The 19,324-nt window shown below is 38.6% G+C and overlaps 2 protein-coding genes across 4 annotated transcripts in view; both read left to right on the top strand.

Moving 5' to 3' along the window:
* The window catches only part of Zfyve16 (zinc finger FYVE-type containing 16), a 46,241-nt gene extending 36,842 nt beyond the window's left edge, over window positions 1–9,399 (top strand). For all 3 annotated transcript variants that reach the window (XM_027401739.2, XM_027401737.2, XM_027401738.1), the window contains 4 exons: window positions 1,957–2,119; window positions 3,086–3,191; window positions 4,049–4,216; window positions 7,007–9,399. In XM_027401739.2, the coding sequence (XP_027257540.1) occupies window positions 1,957–2,119; window positions 3,086–3,191; window positions 4,049–4,216; window positions 7,007–7,168 (599 nt within the window). In that variant the 3' untranslated portion in view covers window positions 7,169–9,399. The remainder of the gene's footprint in view (window positions 1–1,956; window positions 2,120–3,085; window positions 3,192–4,048; window positions 4,217–7,006) is intronic.
* A 3,847-nt stretch (window positions 9,400–13,246) lies between these two features.
* The window catches only part of Fam151b (family with sequence similarity 151 member B), a 34,092-nt gene continuing 28,014 nt past the window's right edge, over window positions 13,247–19,324 (top strand). Inside the window, exons 1-2 of the mRNA XM_027401741.2 lie at window positions 13,247–13,384; window positions 18,409–18,534. Of these exons, the coding sequence (XP_027257542.1) occupies window positions 13,360–13,384; window positions 18,409–18,534 (151 nt within the window). The 5' untranslated portion in view covers window positions 13,247–13,359. The remainder of the gene's footprint in view (window positions 13,385–18,408; window positions 18,535–19,324) is intronic.

The following is a 19,324-nucleotide window of genomic DNA, read 5'->3' as shown; positions in this document are numbered from 1 at the left end:
CAGAATAAGAAAATGTGATGGTTTTGATTTGTATTTCACTGTAGTGATGCTAATTTTTCCCATATATTTCTTGGACATTTGTATAACTTCTTTAAAGAAATGGCTTCAGAACATTTGTGAATTTATTTGCCAGACTTTGATTTTGTGAGACAAAGTCTCAGTCTGTAGTCCAGGCTAACCTTAAACTTGTTATTTATCCCACATCTGCTTGCAGAGTGCTGGGACTTTCTTCCCCTTGAATATTAGGATTACAGGCATGAGCCACCACACCCAGCTCTGCTTTCATTTCTTACAAGAAATACAGAGAGAGAGAGAAAGTTCTAACTGTGTGTACATTTAAAATTTTACCTGTGTTTTATTTCATTAAGTCTTGCGCTTGGCCTTTGGTTCATTTTGAGATTCTGGGCTGAGTGGACAATCACTATATAGCACCATTTATTGAGACCTTTTTTTTTTTTTTTTTTTTTCCCTACAGTGAATGTTTTGGCCCCTTTGTTGAAAATCAAGTGGCTTAAATGGGTGAATTTATTTTTGAGTTTTCTCTTCTGCTCTGTTGGGTGGTGTGTGTGTGTGTGTGTGTGTGTGTGTGTGTGTGTGTGTGTGTGTGTGTGTGTTGGTTGATGTTCATATTGTGCTTTTCAGATTACTATAGTTTCATAGAGTGTGGAGAGCGGTGAGTTAGTAAGATGCTTCAGCCTCCCTCCTCAAAGGTGATGGTTTTTAGCTATTCTGGGTCTTTTGTGTTATCCTGAGAGTTTAGGGTTGAAGATTTGTTTGTTTCCCTTTATGAAGATGCCTTGTTATTTAGATGGAGATTATTTTGAGTATGTAATTGTTCTGGATAACATTAATGTTTTGACCATATTAGTCCTTCTAATTCATGACCCTGGTCATGTCTCCACTTTCTTGTGTCAAGTCTTTTATTGTTGTCATTTTCACTGTAGAAATCATCTGCTTTCTCCATTGTTCATTCCTATTTGTTGCCATTATGAGAGAGATTGCTATCTTGATTTCCTTGTAAGCATGCTTGTTTTGTATATAAGCATGCTGCTTATTTTTTTAAAGATTTTATTTATTTGTTATGTATACAACATTCTGCTTCCATGAATATCTGCACACCAGAAGAGGGCATCAGATCTCATAACGGATGGTTGGGAGCCACCTTGTGGGTGCTGGGAATTGAACTCCGCAACTCTGGAAGAGCAGTCACTGCTCTTAACCTCTGAGTCATCTCTCCAGCCCCGCATGCTGCTTATTTTGTAACTTGATTTTGTATTCAGTTTTAGCTGATTTTTGCCAGACTCATACAATTTATAAACAGGAACAATTTGACTTCCCTCTTCCCTGTTTGAATGCCCTTTCTTGCTTCCTCCCAACTTAGAGTCTGAATAACTACAGTAGTGTGTTAAGAGTAGTGAAAGGGGCATCCTTGTCTTGTTCCTGATCTTAAAGGAAATGGTTTCAGCTTTTCACAACCCTTTTATTGTGATGTTAACCATGGGTTTGTCCTATATTGCAATTTTTGTTTTAAGGTATGTTCCTTCTAAACCTAATTTATTGAGATTTTTTTCATGAATGAATGTTGAATTTTATCCAGTATTTTCTTCTGCAAGATGATTGATGCATGGTTTTTGTCCTTAAGTTGATGTGGTGTTTGATTTGCTTATGCCAGATCATCTTTGCATCCTAGGATAAATCCTACTTAGCTATGGTGTATGACATTTTTGTTGTGCTGTTAGTAAGGAGTATAACTCATTGTCTTTGCATAATCTTAAAAATAATTCTTAACTTTGTGAAATAGTTTTATTTTCCTAGTGAAAAACACATGTTTAAATGATTAGCAGAGGATATTTAAAACTTGTATCTTACACCAAACAGTTTAATAATAAATTCCGCTACTTGGCACACATACTTAAATTTGGCAAGCTCAATATGAAGTATATCTCTGATTTCTAGATGGTTTAATGGTACAAATAACTCCAGAGACCATGGATAGCTTACGGTTGGCTTTACGAGAGCAAAAGGACTTTAAGATTCCTTGTGGGAAAGTTGATGCAGTAGACCTAAGGGAGTACGTGGACATCTGTTGGGTGGATTCGGAAGAAAAGAAGAATAAAAGGTAGGAATTTCTTGTTACCAAAATGTAATTGATTTGATGGAGGGGGAAAGATAAAAACATCCTTTCAATATGATGAAATATTTTTTGAATGAATACAGAATTAATCATTAATTTTAATGTTTCTATTCCAATTAATACGGTATTTTGCTCAAACATGCAACTAACCACATTCCTAAGTTTTCTTGGGCAGGAAGCTATAGGGAGGGGCTGACTTTAAAACATCAGTTAGGTAGTTTTCTGCCAGGGCTAAGAAAAGGCAAAATGTCTTTTCTGATATATGGTACACATTTTTGTCAAGTAAATAAGGGTTTCCTTTTGATTATTTAATTCTATTAATTCCCTGTAAGTATAAGCTAGATTTAGTAATGTGTATGTTAGAGGCTTCACTGTCAGACACATTGCTAAGCCCTTCTTTTCAGTTGTTCATACACTCTCATGTCTGGAGATGTGCTAAGGGATCTAGAAGAAAGAAGGAAAGGACTCCAAAATAGACTTTTGAAGTAAGGTCTTACCATGTAGCTGAGACTGGACTTGAACTCAGTATGTGGCCCAGGATGGCCTTAAACTTGAAATCCTCTTGCTTTGGCCTCTTGGGTGCTAGGATTGAAGGCCTGTGATGCTGGGGATCAAACCCAGAGATATCTGCATGCTGGGCAGGCACTCCATCAATGAGCTACATTCTCAACCCCAGAAAACAGTTCTGAATGTGTAAGATACTTTTCTGCTAAGAAACTGAAGTATCTTAAACCTGCAGAATTGGACATATGAAGAGGGAGATATAATTTACGAAAGAAAAGATGATTGTATAATCAAGGAATCATGACAAATAATTATTTATATATAATTGAGATATTTGTTGCTGCTTTAAATGTAAAGCTTTGACTTTCTCATCTCCTTTTCCAAATTCAGTAATTTCATGGAAAGCACTGTTATACTAACTGTATTGTATTCTACTTTATTACATAGTGTTGTCAGTGCAGTAGATGGCATATCATTAGAAGGGTTTCCAAGTGAAAAAATAAAACTGGAAGCAGATTTTGAAACTGAAGAGAAGACTGTGAAATGCACTGAGGTATAGAGAAAGGTCTCTTTCCTTCACATGCTGTGTTTAGGATAGTGTTTGTGAGTGTGCACAAGCATGGGAGTTTGTGTGTGTGTGCATGCGTGCATGTACTTGGAAATATTGCATATTCAGCCTGTGGATATTTAGCTATAGTTTATTATACCTTCTGCTTTCCACACTGAATAAGATTCCCACCCACAATCTCCCACACCCCAGATTTGAATTTGCTTTGAATACTTATTTTAAGCCTTCATCTTGATAGTACTTCCTAACAGCTAATAGTTACATTTTGAAAAACTGCCATTTTATACTGTTATTTTCCTATATTATTTTTATGTTACAATACAAGATTTTATTGACACCAGCTTATAATTGGCATTCATGTGAAAACCATTTGTTCATATTCTACATTTTTTAAGAGACTGTGAGACTACAGAACCATCACGGCCTCCCAGCCTGCAGTCCCATGTCTGTCCTCTCTCCAGTCAGCCAGGCAATTTCTATGTCATCTAGGTGACCTCACATGTGCAGAATGAGCAGACTGTAGAGGATGTATCAGCCACAGAGCATTGTTTCTTTGTCTGACCTAATTCCACACAGATGTTCTTGTGTGGGCTCTGAACTGAGTTAACAAGGGTTTCATTGATACAAATCAACTTTGGGCAAAAATAGCCGAGCCATTCCCATAATCTTTGGTTTTAAGTTTTTATTTATCATACAGATTCAGGCTATCGATACAGAATGCTCTTCACTAATGATTTCAAAGATCTAATGTTGGAGTTTTATTAAAGTTGAATTGAAAGCAATAATTTTTGCCTTCATAATCATCATCATGATTTCTTTTTTTAATTTAACTGATTTTTCAGGTGTTCTACTTCCTAAAGGACCAAGACGTATCTGTTTTATCAACTAATTACCAGTTTGTGAAAGAAATAGCCATGGCTTGTTGTGCCGCTCTATGCCCTCACCTGAGAACTCTGAAGAGTAGCAGAATGAACAGAATTGGACTCAGAGTTTCCATCGACACTGATATGGTAAGACATGTATGGTAAGACATGCCCTTCTCTGCAGGGCAAGTGAGCCACGTGTGTATGTTGAAGTCAGCTCTTTCCTTCTGTTATTTGAGTTGTAGGAATTAAGCTCACATTTTCAGGCTTGTCCACATGCAATTTACTTACAGAGCCAACCTGATAGTCCTGAAAGTGATATAAATTACATTAAAATATTATGATTTTTATTTAACCTTTTGAGGAAAGGGAGTCTCCTGTTTTGTTTTGTTTTTTGTTTTGTTTTTTTTTGTTAGTAGTGGGTTTTTTGTTTGTTGGTTTGTTTATTTGTTTTTTGTGGTGCTGGTAATAGAACCTAAGGCCTTACTGCTAGACAAGTACTCTACCACTGAGTGGCCCTCCCAGCCCTAAGCGAGAGATTGTTACACACTTCACATGTTACCTCTATTAATCTCTAACTGAAGTCAGAGAATGACTGTCTTTGGCATTGTAGGCTGTAGAATTTCTCCCACAATTCACCTCTTTTAGTGAGAAGCTGCTACTGTGACTGAGTGTTGCTGTGAGCCAGTGAAATCTTTTTTATTCAACATGGTGGCCTGCAGAACAGGGTTTGCTGATCTATAATTTTCCTGTGTCATAGGCTTTGAAATTTATTCTAATTAAATTAAATAACTCAATTTTTAAAACCCAAAAGTATATACACACACGCATACACATTTCATTAAATGTTTCCAAGGAACAGCAGTCATTCTGTATAACATGGAATTGGTGGGCCTTGGAGATGTCAACTCTAGCAAAGTTGATGCTTCCCAGCAGAGCTAGGCCATAGCTCTGCAAAGATCTCTTCTTACCCTTAACTTCCAAACACTACTTCATCCCCAGACTCTCCTTAATTATTGCAATTAGTATTATATATTTCTTGTGATTGTATGCATGTACATGTAAGTGTGCGTGTGTGTTTGTAATAAAAACCTTTGTCACTCCTCTTCAAAATGTTTTATTTGCCATACTTTTTAATATATCAGAAATTACATATTAGTATACACTCTTTTTAAGATTTATTTAACATATATGTGTACTCTATTTGCATGTATGCCTTTATGCCAGAAGAGGGTGTCAGAGCCATGTGCTTGCTGGGAATTATACTTGGGACCTGTAGAAGAGCAGCCAGTGCTCTTAACCACTGAGCCATCTCTCCAGCCCTTTTTAATGGTTGTATAGTAATCATAGTTAATTAAATAAGTGGATAACAATTAGATTTATTTGGTATATTTTGATTGACATTTAGTTTGACAGTATTTTGCTTTTGCATAAATGTAACTAAAGCCATAAAATGAGTCCCTGGATGTACAAGTATACATTCAATGGATATCAACAAACTTCCCCAAATAGGCACTGAGATCTTAGACCCAGGTCCCCCATATGCAAGGCAGATGTTCTATCTTACAGCTGTTTTTTTTTCTAGCCCTTGGTTTTTTATTTCAAGGCAGATTCTGACCTTGACCTCACCCTGTAGACCAGTCTTGCACTTGTGACCCTCCTGCCTCCGCTCCTAAATATCTGGATTACAGGCCTGTTTCCACCAGGCCTGGCTTCTGTCAGCAATTTCTGAGACAGTTCTTTGTTCATACCCTTGTACTTTAGCAGTGTATAATCAAATCCAGGGCCTTGTGCTTGCTAGGCAAATGCTCTATTTCTATATCTCAAGCCCAATGGATCATTTGAACTTTGACAATTTGATAGGTGCAATATGACGCCCGGTGTTACCTTAATATACATCTCTACTGGCAGTGAACAGTGTTCTTCTTACATGGGAAAACCCATTTATTTTCTTCCAGAACGTCTTAGTGTATATCTGTTTGGGTATATTTATTTTGTAACTCTTGCTGGAACATTCAGTAGAGATTTTTCAAGGCAGTTTCTTCATTAGAACCTGGTTTTCTAAACAGGGTTTCTTATGTTAGTTTGTTTCTCCAGCAAGATGTATTGTACTCATGCTTTCTACTGGAAAGAGTTTTGTTTTCATTACTTTATTTTAAGACCCTTTTCAAGGAAACTCCTAAATGAGTGTTGGTTGAGTAGGTACTGTTTCCTTGTATAGTTAAATATATAAAAATACAATTTATCAGTAACATTAAATCTTAAGTAGTGTTGCAGGGCCTGGGAGATGGCTCAATAGGTAAAGCACATGCTATACAAACATGAGTCTGGACCCTATCACCTCCATCAAGGCTGGGTATGATGGTGCAAGCCTGTGACCCTAGTGCTGTGGGGACAGAAACACAAAGATCCTACAGTTTGCTGTTAGTCTATGTAGCTGAAACAGTGAGAGACCCTGTATAAATAAAGTGGAGAGCCATAGTGGAAGATACCCAAAGCCAACCTATGGACTTGATTTGTGTACACACAGGGCAATGCAGCTGCACAACTGCATACAGACACATGTACACAGACACAATTGCACATGCACCCCACACAAAACATAATATTACAACAGTTTGAAATAGAGTAAATTGATTTTTCAATTCATTTTTAATTCAGTCTAAGTTACATTGCTAATTATTAAGAAAGCTTCAGACTTCTTTTTTTGCTTATATATTCAGTTGAATTCTGAAGTATAAAGCAGTGACAATGTTTATAATATATGTTATAATTTATGTAGTAAAGAGGTAAGAGAAATGGGAGAATATACTTTTGAAACTAACATTTTACTAACATCATTAAGCTGAATATTCAAATATTCTGTATATTCATCTACTGAGAAACACAAAAGGACTAATTTTCTAGGGTTACCTTATCAAGATTTCTTTTTTCCAGGTTGAATTTCAGGCAGGCTGTGAAGGCCAACTTCTGCCTCAGCATTACCTAAATGAGCTCGATAGTGCGCTGCTACCTGTTATCCACGGTGGGACCTCCAGCTCTAGTGTGCCCTTAGAAATAGAGTTAACATTTTCCATTTTAGAAAACCTTTTTGAGTGAAAGAATGTGCTGTGTTATATGTTGCAAACTCATCTGTTAAAATGAATCCCAGCACTAAAACTGAGATGTTACAAACACTAAATGATTGATAATTGAAATAAATAATTTTGCTTTTTAGGCAGGAATGATTTTTCAGAATCATTAGCACAATATTTAAATATCTAAAAATTTAAGGAATCCACCATTTTTATAGATTTATGTTTATTATAAGAACCAAGAAGAAAAAATAGTTCTTCTAACTTAAAATTTATAGTATTTACTGTGTAACTTAAATGTTAAGCCAAAGTATCTGCACTTAGTTATACCTCCTTATGCCAAGAATGATTTTAATGAAGGAGACACTTGTTTTGTGTGTATGTTAGTGAGAATACTGGTTTTGAAGTCTTTAAATGTATTTCAGTAGAAGACCAGTTTCAAGATTCTAGACTTCTGTGTCTTTGACTAAAGCTGATAACTTATTTGTGTAAATGGAATGGAGGTCTACCTCCAAGATTAGATAAACTCTTTGATTAAACTTAGAATTTTGTCTTTATTTCTTCTCAAATTATTATACATATATATATATATACACACACACATATATATATATCATTTTCTTGATTAAAATAATTGTGGGTGCTTCAGGACTTTGTGCTTCTCTATTTAAGTCTGTTGTTTCCATAGCAACATATGATTTAAAATGTGTTTTATAAATCTTTGCTAATATATAAATAGGTAATATTTTTGTACCAGAGTGCATTTGCTTTCTCCTTTACAAAGTACACCACTGTATTTGACACTCTTCAGATGACGACAGGCCAGATGACCCAGGAAGTAGTCACTGTGTAGCAATAACTGAAGCCTGAAACAGGTTTCTATTACTCCATGTTAGTCCTTTGGAATGTCTTGATTGAACCCAATGTATGAAGTATAAATTTTAACAAACTTGTTACTTTTGCATATTTTTAATTCTTTCTATGGCAGTTATTTTTATAATGGAATATTTATCATAAAATTAAAGGTTGTGATAGAGCCTTCTTGTTTAATTCAAACAGCAGGAGAAAGAAAAATGTGTCATTTAACTTATATAAAATGTAATCATTGTTTTAATGCCTTTTTATTATGTGGAATATATTTTTTGTATCAAAAACATTCATTGTACATATCAAGAAAAGAAACCACATTAAATACCACTGTTTTAAGAAGGGTATTTATAAAGCATCGCAACATAGAGATCCGGTCACGTATGTAACTCGGGAGCTAAGGTCTTAGGAACAGAGCTTTCCTCTGAATCACTTGGACCAGCCAAAGGCATATTTGAGGATAAAATCCATAAACAATGCGGTGTTACAGATAGTAAATAAAATGGCAGCATACAACTCACAACATTTATCGACATGATGTAATATAAAGATAATATAAAGATGGCTGCTTATGAAGCTCATTTTGTTTTCTTTACATAATGTGTTTATTTTTCAGTATATTGTGTATTTCCTTTGTAGTATAACTGCACAATTTATGAATATTGAATTTACCAAATAGTGAAAGATTCTTCTGTGATGAAGTAACTTTGAATTTGTTTTCAAAGTGTCTACAACCAATGTAAATTGGAATTCTAGCCTATTAGAGGCACATTTTACAGCATTCTTTGAAGATGGATTTTTCTAAATGCATTTGCCACCTGCTTGGTCATAGTGTTCACATTGGCACTTTTTTGAAATATTAGTAAAGAAATCAGGTGTCTAATTATAGTCAGTCTACAGCATCTGTTTATGGTCGTAAGACTTAATGCAACTCAGTTTCTCTGCGTTCTGAACATGAAGTGAAATATATCTTGCTTTATGTATGTATTGAACAATCCATGTGTCTGTGTGCTACATTTTCTCTTTTGGAACTAGATGTATGAAACAGTTGCTTAACATATAGGAGTACTTTATTTGCTGCAGTGGAGAAGTGACTCTTTAGTGGGTGCAGGGGCACACTGGAGGAGGCCCATGTCTAAGGAAGAGCTTACAGCATAGTGGACATTTGGGCTGGAAATCTGAAACTCCCAGAATGCTGTAGAGAGATCAAAAATTTCACCTTATAATTGAATAATAAGTCTTACCCAGATGGCTGTTTAGATTTCTGGCAGCCTAAGTTTATGTATTGTTTCATAAAGCACAGAAGGTTTTTCATAGGAAGAATAATTTTGATAATGTGATTCAAGTTTTAAAAGACTGTCTTGAAATAAAACAGAAATGTCTGACTCATTCTAGGTTTTATATATTTTATTCAGTGACTTTATAATGTTTGACAATATATACATTCAGCAATAAGAAACATGAAAACTCAGCGGTGTTAATTTTGCCTCCCACCTGCCATTTCGCTCTTCTTCCACCACATCCATTCAACAGGTAGTCATCTTTTCTTGTGTGCCATTCCAAGGTGCAGAGGTCATAACAGCAACGGCCTCATTTTCTGTTTCTTCAAGTGCACAATATATTGGGACTACTGTAGTTATTGTGTGTGCAAGAGAACATTTGAATTTATTTCTCCTACCTGAAATTTTGTGTCCTGACCAACATCTCCCCAGTGTCTCTTTTTCCTCTGCCAGCTCTGCCCCTTCAGTCCAGCATCTGTGCTTTTTGTTCAGCACTCTTAGGTTCCACATAGGCATGAAATCATGCAGCATTGGTCTTCCCGTGCCTGTTTCTTCACCTAACACCTGTCACAAATGATAATATCTCCTGTATTACCCACTTCATTATGTGTCTGTGTAGCATTTTCTTTATCCATTCATCTGTGATGGTTCTTAGGTTGGTTTCAAGTCTTGTTTTTGTGGATAACACTTCAGTAAGCACAAGGCACAGCTGCTTGTTTGACAGTGACTCCCTTTACAAACACAACCAGTAGTAACATTGGTGACTCATAGTTTTTAATTTTCCAGGGTCATCTACACCATTTTTCATATGACATTTCTTACATAAAATGTAGCACAAAATGTAGTTTTAACATATCAATTACTTGGGATCTTTTATTTAGGACCATAAATATTTCATTGCTTCCATCAGAACACTTTTTACTCACTGACTGCTAAAAAGCATCTTAGATGCAGAAAGGGACAAAAATCCCTTAGAAATCTGGCCTGCATTCTTAGGAGTATTCTCATCATAACAATTTTATTACACATCTTCATGATTATTTTTATTTGAATAATATTTTTCTGCTGGGCACTAAGCCTTACCATTTAAATTTGTCTTTTTTTTCCACTTAATTGATAATTTTCAGTCTTTCTATATTTTTTGTTAGTGTATATTAACTGTAAAGACTAATGGTTGGCCTGTTTTTAAGACAAGGAATAAAAAAAAAGAGAGAGAAAAAGACAAGGTCCAGCCATGTGGCCTGGATCTTCCTGCCTCCATCTCAGTCTTCCCCAAGTGCTGGAATTACAGGTGTGAATGGTCAGATCCAGAACAATAGTAGATTTCATTGTAACATTTTCATGTATGCGTATCAAGTACTTTGGTAATATTCACCCCCATTACTCTCTTTTTCCACTCCAGGATTTTTGGTAGTTTAATTTTTTGTTATTAATATTCTGTTTAGGATTTAGCTTGGCATGGTATGCAATTTCATATGAATACCTTTGGGGAAGTATATTTTTACATCTATAGGAACAAAATTCAATTTTATTTCCATGCTTATACAGATAAGTATGGTTCATGTGCTCCAGTAAAGGGCCTTTAAAAATAATGTTAAGCTTTTAAGATTAAAAATAATCTTAAGTAGCTGTCTTAACCTGGAGGGTCACAACTTCTTTGGGATCAAACTACCCTTATCAGTGGGTAGGAGGGAACTACATGAGGGATGGAAGGCAGTTCCCTCCTTCCCATTGGGTGACAACAGATGTGGCAGAAGGGAAACCAGAAAGAATGGTATTTCCCTCTCCTGTTATTCCTTTCTCCATTATCTCTGCTTGTCTTTCTATTCCAGTGGTTCTCAATCTTCCTAATGCTGCTACCTTTTAATATAGTTCCTCATGTTTAGTGACCTCATTCATAAAATTATTTTTGCTGCTACTTAATAACTGTAATTTTGCTGCTATTATGAATCACAATGTAAATACCTGATATGCAGGACATCTGATACAAGACCCCTGTGAAAGGGTCCTGAGCCACATGTTGAGAATCTCATCCTATCCAGTACTTAGTGTTGGGGGAACCTATTGCAGGCTTTGATTACTGCACAGACACACCTACTGGATGAGGAATTGAAGATTCCTGACAGCCAGCTTGAATGGAAAGTGGATTGAACCCCAGCCAAGCCGTTAAACCAGCCTCAGAAGCAGCTTGGATTCACCCTCACCTTCAGAATCATGCCCTCTGAAGCTTTTGATCTGAATCTCACAGGGAAAAGCCAGCTCATACAAGATTCTGCTTTAAGCTTAGGCCTGTGGTAACTTGTTCTTAGTAGCAACTAGAATTAATTGACTGACACATACTAATGTTTTTAGCAATCAGAAAAAAAAAGCTAAAAACTTTTCTGGTAAAATTTGACATTTCAAGATTGATGGAGCCCTTGCCCCAAGTGATATGTGCTAAGAGCAAAGAGCATACACATATTCAAATCCCAGAAGCTGTGTTGATCCGTATTTATGCTAAAAACAATTAAAACTGATTAAAATGCAACTTTACCCTAAAACATCATGATTTAAGAAGGGATGCCCAGCTTCAAGATAAAAAGCTGGTAGTTGCCTATTGAGACAGCTACCCATATGTATGGGAATAGAAAGCAGAGGTCAGGCTTCACATAAGGTTCTAAATATAACCGAAGGCCCTTGCTTGAGTAGGCAAACTCACAGGGTTTCACCTTTATTTGGGTGACAAACCACAGGTGGGAAAACCTAAGGGGAATAGCTAAGTTTGGGATTACAAAAACAACAACAAAAAAAACAACAACAACAAAAAACTCACATGTTGAATGTGCCTCCAAGTGCCAGGAAAAGTAAAGTGTAAAAATCCAGGCAGGCAGAGTTCGAGGCCAGCCTGGTCTCCAGAGCGAGTGCCAGGATAGGCTCCAAAGCTATACAGAGCAACCCTGTCTCGAAAAACCAAGAAAAAAAATCCTGTTGGTCTCAGCCAAGTTGCTAGCTGAGGCTAAGATATGAATCAATGTATCATTCACTCACAGGAAAAAAAAAAGTAGCTACACAAGGAAACTATATTTCAGCAACAAAGAATAAAAGCAGAATCCTAGAGTAGATGTGCTAACTAAAGTTAAGAGGTGGGGGAGCCACAGCTATGGTAAAAATTTTGCAAGGCTGAGGTTAGAACTCGATTGTGGAGCGCGGTAATTTTGAAGATCCAGAGTCAAACCATCTTGTGCAATTTTTACCTCCCTTAATAGCATTGCCCACTTTTGCCCTAGCATCCTTGGGATTAAGTGAAACCTTTTGGAGAGTGTTAACAGCACACCATTAACTACCACCAGCCTAAAAGAACCTTCAGGTAGCAACTGAACCCTGAGAATGTAAACAAAGATGTGCTTATTTGCTGTAAACTGCACACCTGATGTTTCCATTAAAGTATTTGGAAATCCCAAATACATGACTTTCTTAAACAGCAAAAACTCCATGAAACCGTGCAAATATATTTGGGGCAAATGATTTGGTGTTCTTGGACCGTAGGCACTCATGGTTGATTCTATAATAAACTCGTGGTGAGAGAGGTGTGGCTTGTGCTTTTTGTAAAGAAGTAAATGTGTAAAAAAAAAACAAAAAAAACAAAAAAAAACTACATTTAAATGCAAAGATACGGGCAGAAAACACAAAACTATAATGCGATGGGGCCAACTAGTGTTTTCTAAGCCAATCCTGGCGGCTGGGCTGGAAAGAGACTGGAGGTATGGTTGAGACTAATAATGGCCACTCAAGTCAATGACTTGAAATCACTATCCTCTGAAGGCTGGGTGAGAACTGCTTCCTCTTGTGCTGTCAGGGGATGTATATAAAGCTTTGCAACCCGCAGCCGGCTGGGACAAGTAGCCCAGCAGCAATGCAAGCATACCTCCACACTGCTGGGAGGTGGAGCTCCGCCAACCCAGCAGCTATAATGCGCGTGCGCACCAATTCCGGCACCGAGGTTCCGGTCATCTGGCTTCCGCCACCCAAAACAACCCTGGTACATGCCAATCTTTAGCGCCTGCGCGGTCGGTGGCGTCCGTCCATCACCATGGCAGCATGCACTGGGGGCCCGGGTAAGTACTGAGGGATGGGCGGGCGCCGCCTTCTCCTTTCCCGGTTCTGGTATTCCTGTTGTAAACGCGGGTGTCTGCTGGGTGTGGAAGTTTCCAGTAAGTTCAAGGCGTGGAGAAGGCCTGGCGGCAGATTTTACAGAGACCGGAGTGAATGTCTCCATGTCACAAGGGGCCTTTAGAAACAATTTAGGGCAACTCGGTTGTTTCAAATACAAACTGAAAATTCATAATATATAAAGTTCAGAATGGTGGAGGAAGGGCTATGCTCCCTTACTTTCTACCCATTTTCCCCTCAGGCTTCTGCTATTCGTTCCTTGGTGGATCCTTCCAGAGACGGTTTACTTAACACATATACATACTACCATCTTTTTACCTTCCACTTTTACTATGCATATACACGTTAAATATTGTTTTGTATTAACCTTTTGAAAATTTTTATACAGTGCATTTTAATCATATTCACCCTTGCCTCTTCCCCTTCTCCTCTCAGATCCAACCACTCCTCCCTCTAACTTCGTTTCCTTTTTGTTTGTTCTTGTATTTGTCAAACTCCAAAGAGGAAATAGAGTGGGTTGCCCCAAGGCTGGAAACCTCCCTCTGGTTTGGTACTGTAGATTTTAAGGAAGTTTTTTTGTGACTATAGTGCATATTTATGGAGTAAGGTGACTCTTTCCCCCTTCCCAAACCATAGTGGACCTATATCTCTTAGGTATTTCATTCCATGATCCCCACAAAAGAGAGGGATGTCAAAATCACAATGGAGGTGCTGGAGAGAGAGAGAGCTCATTTAATAAGTTGCTTGCTTTGCAAGCATGAGGACCAAACATCCATCCACAGGACATACGTGAAAACCAGCAACCCTGGCACGGGCCACTCTGGGGAGATGGAAACAGATGGATCCTGGGGGTAGCTAGCAAGCTAGCCAGACTTGTTTGTTTGCTGCACTCCAGGCCAGCAACGCTCCCTTTCTCAGAACACATGGTGGAGGCTTCCAAAGGATGACATCTGAGGTGGTCCTCCGTTCTCCACGAGCACACACACACACACACACAGGCACGCCACATTACAACAAAATGACGATGTGTCTTTCTAGGTGCAGACCCTTCCTTAGTGCACAAGTGTGGAGAAAGCCCTGGTGCCTTAGTTTCGGATACAAAGGGAACAACCAAACTGTGACTTAAGACATTGCACCCCAAAGGGGCATTCTGACAGACACAGCTGCCACCATGCAGCTGCAGCTTTCCAGTTCCCTTGTATCTACCTGACTCTTTGTCCAGGTGGTAGCACAAGTCTGAGCCAGATTTCCAAGTGCTAAAAGCATGGTGTTAACAGTACTGTTTTCTCCTCTCACTACAGCAGCTCAACTTTTACTGGCCTTCCTCCTTCAATGCTTATAAGGACCTTGTTATTGAAATTTGTGCACTCAAGTATCCTCCCATTTCATCTGATTAGGAACCCTAATGCCATTTGGAACTAAAATATCTCATGCCCTCCCATGAAATCTATAAGAGAAATCCTGAGTTTGCAAAGATGATGAAGGCATCTTACTGGCAGCCTTAATTCCTTCTTAGCTGTGTAACATATTGGAAAGTACCCATTACTCTTCCTGAATCATTGCTCCTAACACTTTCTGCACTCTTGTCTCTGAAATACTATGGTATATATATAGTTGCCTTGTTTATTTGGAATGATCCATATTTGGTGCTGACAGACATTTGAAGTTTCACTCTTTTGCTATTACAAACAGTTCTTTAAACTTCTTGAATGGAATGTATTCTCCCAAATGAGCTTATCTGTCTATGGAATAAATCCAAAGAAGTAGAATTTCTCAATCAAAGGACAGAGATAAGAATGGCCCCCATGAGCTCCTGTGTTCCAGTGCTTGGTCCCAAGCAGGTGGAACTGTTTGGGGAAGGATTAGGAGGCATGGCCTATTGGAAGAGGTTTGTCACTGGGGGTGGGCTTTGAAGTTTCAAAAGCCCCATGACAGGGCCAACCTTGCCTTCAACTTTCAAATACAATATAAGCTCTTAGTACTGCTCCAGCACCATGCCTGCCTGCTAGCTGCCATGATCTATGTTGTGAGGACTCATCCTCTGAAGCTGTCAGCCAGCCACCAATTAAATGATTTCTTTTTTCTCTGTGTAGCTTTGGAGCCTATCCTGGCACTCTCTGGAGAACAGGCTGGCCTTGAACTCACAGAGTGCCTCTGCCTCCCGAGTGCTGGATTAAAGGCATGTGCCACCAATGCCCAGCAAATGCTTTCTTTTAAAAGTTGTCGTGGTCACTTCAAAGAGACCAAATTTACATGTTCCAAATATTTTACTATAGACTGAGCTGAGTAGGTGTGTTGAATGTGTTTTGAGTTAGGATATTTTAACCCAACAATTAGTGTATCTGGACATAACCCCATTCTAAGTCACTAAGAACAGAGCAGCAGTCTACCCAAAATAAATGTATTTGGCTTAAAAATCCTACATCATTGTGTCTTGTTACTAATTTGTAAGTGCCTTTATAAAAACCCCAAATACAATATAAACACAGCTGGAAGGTGCCTTGGAAAAACCTAATATCTAGGTTTGTCCAGGCAACCTATGTGTCAGGAAAGAATGACCAATTTGCAAAGTCATTTGGTCTCTGTCTATCTGTCATTCCTTACCTCATATTAAACAGAGTATGGCTGTGTCGTCTAGGCTGGCTTTGAACTCACAGTCTTTCTGTCTTGGGCTTCTGAGTTGTAAGAGTCAAGTGTCCAAAGCCACATCCATTATGTTTTCCATCATGACTGTATACTGTGATTTAATTGCTTTCTTCTTATTTGGTATTTGTACCAAATTAATAACTAATGATTTGTACCAAATCATAACTAAGAATTAATGTGGCTTCTACAATGGCTAACTTGAATATTAAAAAAGTGATGTTCATGCATACTCTTGCATTTGTGAACAGAGTCCCTGCTGGGGACAATGGCGGGGGGCGCAGGGGAAAGTGGGCTCTTCAGCCAACCCTCTTCCTTTTTCCAGAGTGCTTGCTAAGTGATGGCTGATGCTGTCTTTATAACCTTCTGTTTTCAGACTAAAGGAGTGGTATGTAATTTGGTATGTAAAAAAAAATCCACATGCTGGGACTGGAAAGACAGCACTGGCTATTCTTGCAGAGGACCTGGGTTCAGGTCCCAGCACCCACATGACAGCTGACAACTGACTGTGACTCCAATTCCAGAATCCATTGCTGACCTCTAGCCTCTGCAGACAGTAGGCACACACATAGTGGACGCACATATAGAAAAAATACTCGGGTATAGAAAATAAATCTTAAAAATGAAGCCCCCATGTTTATGGGAGGTACATGTACTTGGTTCTCATTTAAAATTAAAGAGGTCTCATTTTCTGAACCAAGATTACTTTTCCTAATGTGTAGATATTAAAGCTTTATTGACTTTTATTTTATGTGTGTGTTTGCTTGCATGGAGGCTAGAAGAGGAAGTTGGTCCCTAAGGAATTAGAGTTAACCGAAGATAGTGAGTGTTCGTATTGATGCTGGGAATCAAACCTGAGTCCTCTGAAAATGCAGCTGCTGATAACCACCAAGCCATCTCTCTAGACTCAACTTGTCCTAATATTTTACTGGCAATGTGCGATAGAATTTTTAGGCTTTTAACAGTTGCCAGGCAGAGTTAATAAACCAACAGCTGGTGGAATATTATGCACTCGATGTGAATAGGCACTGCACTGAATAACAGGGCTAAGGGAGGAGATTAAAGGAAAGCCTGCTGTGCCATAAGCAATCAGCAATATGTGCATTACTTACTTGTATCTGTCTATGCCAGCTGAGCCTGCTATTGCTACCTTGAGTTCAAGAACTCAGCTGCCCAGAGGGTCACAGTCTGAAGGCAGATTTGCAGCAACACATAGACTCTGTGCTGTTGAAGGGGCTGCAAACCGACTGCCACCCTAGGGGCTTTTGGTTTTGCTGTGGGGTGGGATGGGGGACACCACCCTCAGTTTTCAATACAGCTGTGTCTCTTTGCAGACAGAGGACCTGGGTTTTTGAAGGACACAGTGTAGAATTTCTGCTTTTAAATGTCTGCTTCTTAGCAATTTTGTTCTCTTCCTACATGCGTTTTACACCTCTGACCTCCAGAACACACCACATGGCTACTAATTATAGCATGATATATGTTTACATGTATCGCAGACCTACATGTCACAATAAATATTCATTTTTGTAAATCTATTTTTCCTATTCTAATTTCTTGGCTTATTCTCTCTCAATATATCTTTTGCCCCTTAATATAAAAACATTTTTAACCTTGTAAAGCAGCAGTGCCCCACTCTGGGCACATACCCAGGTGTGGAAACCACTACCTTGTAATCAAATATCTGTGAACATTATTGACAATAGCCAAGGCATGGAAACCACCAAGTCTACAATGATAGACTAATGGGTAAAGAAGATGTGGTATGTGCTACCAGTAGTAGAATAACATTCCGTTCTAACAATGCCTGTGTGAGTAGCCACATGTGTGAGCCTGGAAGATATTGCACTTAGTGAAATAAGCTGGCCACAGAAAGAAAATATATTGCATTATCTCATTTATTTGTAAAAATTTAAATTTCTCAGCTACATAGAAATAGAGAACACAACATTGGCTGTTCACAGGAGAAATGAAGATGTGTTGGCCTGAAGATAAAGAGCAGATATGTAGGATAAGTGAATCTAGAGATCTAATGGCACCATGAGGACTATGGGTAATGAAAATTACTGTGTGTGAGACTTATGCTAATGAGATTTTAGCTGCTCTTCATGCATGTGCATGCACATGCACACACACTCATGCACATGCACACACAAACACACTAACATCAAAACTTAAAAATGGTCACTGGGGAGATGATGGGCATGCTTATTTGCCTTGGGGTAGAAACGATTTTACTTGTATCTCACAACATCATGTTGTCTACCTTAAATATATACCCCATCAAAAACAATATTCTTTTTCATGTAAATATTGTTATTTTTAGGGTCCTGGAGTGAAAATATACTGGATTATTTTCTTAGAAACAGTCAGATCACGACAGAAGATGGTGCTGAGATCATCTGGTATCATGCAGCCAACCACAAGTCCCAGATGCAGGAGGCATTGAGGAGTAAGTGGCTTCTGCTGTTCCTATTAAAAATTATCCTCTTATTCCTATTTATTTTGAAGCAGTCTTTGGCATGTATGTAACTCAGGCTGGCCTCAAACTTGTGATCCCCCTGCCGCCTCCTTCCAAGTGCTGGGATTCCAGATAGGAGCTGCCATGCCTCACTACTTCAATTTACTTTGGGTAATATATGAACTCAGTACGTTTCTTTGAAACCCAAACAAAATGTCTTGAGCTGTGAGTTGGCTGGATTTTGAGCCAGTCTGCCAGAGTCAGTGGACAGGAGAGTGCACGGTTCCTCCTGGAGAGTGGGCAGTAGCTGTGTGGATGCTTGCTAGGCCTTGACCCTGGAGACAGACTCCGTTCCAAAATTTGGACCAGGGACGATTGCTGCAGTTAGAAATCATGAGGCTCATTCCACTCTCAGCTAAGCTGTGCCATTTGTCCTAGTGTCATGGTGACACAAGAAATAGTTGATACCTGTCTGCTAAACTGCTGATTTATTTCCTACCATCCGTGTTGAGGATGTTTGCTGTTTATGGGCCTCCAAACCATCACAGTGGCCTGAAACCCCTGCACAAGCTCCCTTAATTCTTCAGATCCGACTGCTGTGGTTCTGACACTCCATCTTTCCTGACCTTTCAGCTCTTCACATGGCTAAGCACCTGCTGTCCTCACATGGCTGCTCTCTTTATGGGAACATGTGGTCTGCGGTGCTGATGTTCACCCCAGACCCTGGAAAATCTTGGACAAGCACTACCACTAATTATGCCCCCAGAATTCTTTTTACTTT

The sequence above is a fragment of the Cricetulus griseus genome, chromosome 2 (assembly GCF_003668045.3).
Source record: "Cricetulus griseus strain 17A/GY chromosome 2, alternate assembly CriGri-PICRH-1.0, whole genome shotgun sequence".
NCBI lineage: Eukaryota > Metazoa > Chordata > Mammalia > Rodentia > Cricetidae > Cricetulus > Cricetulus griseus.
Note: the sequence above shows the minus strand (reverse complement) of the source record. Positions and strands in the feature narration are given on the sequence as shown.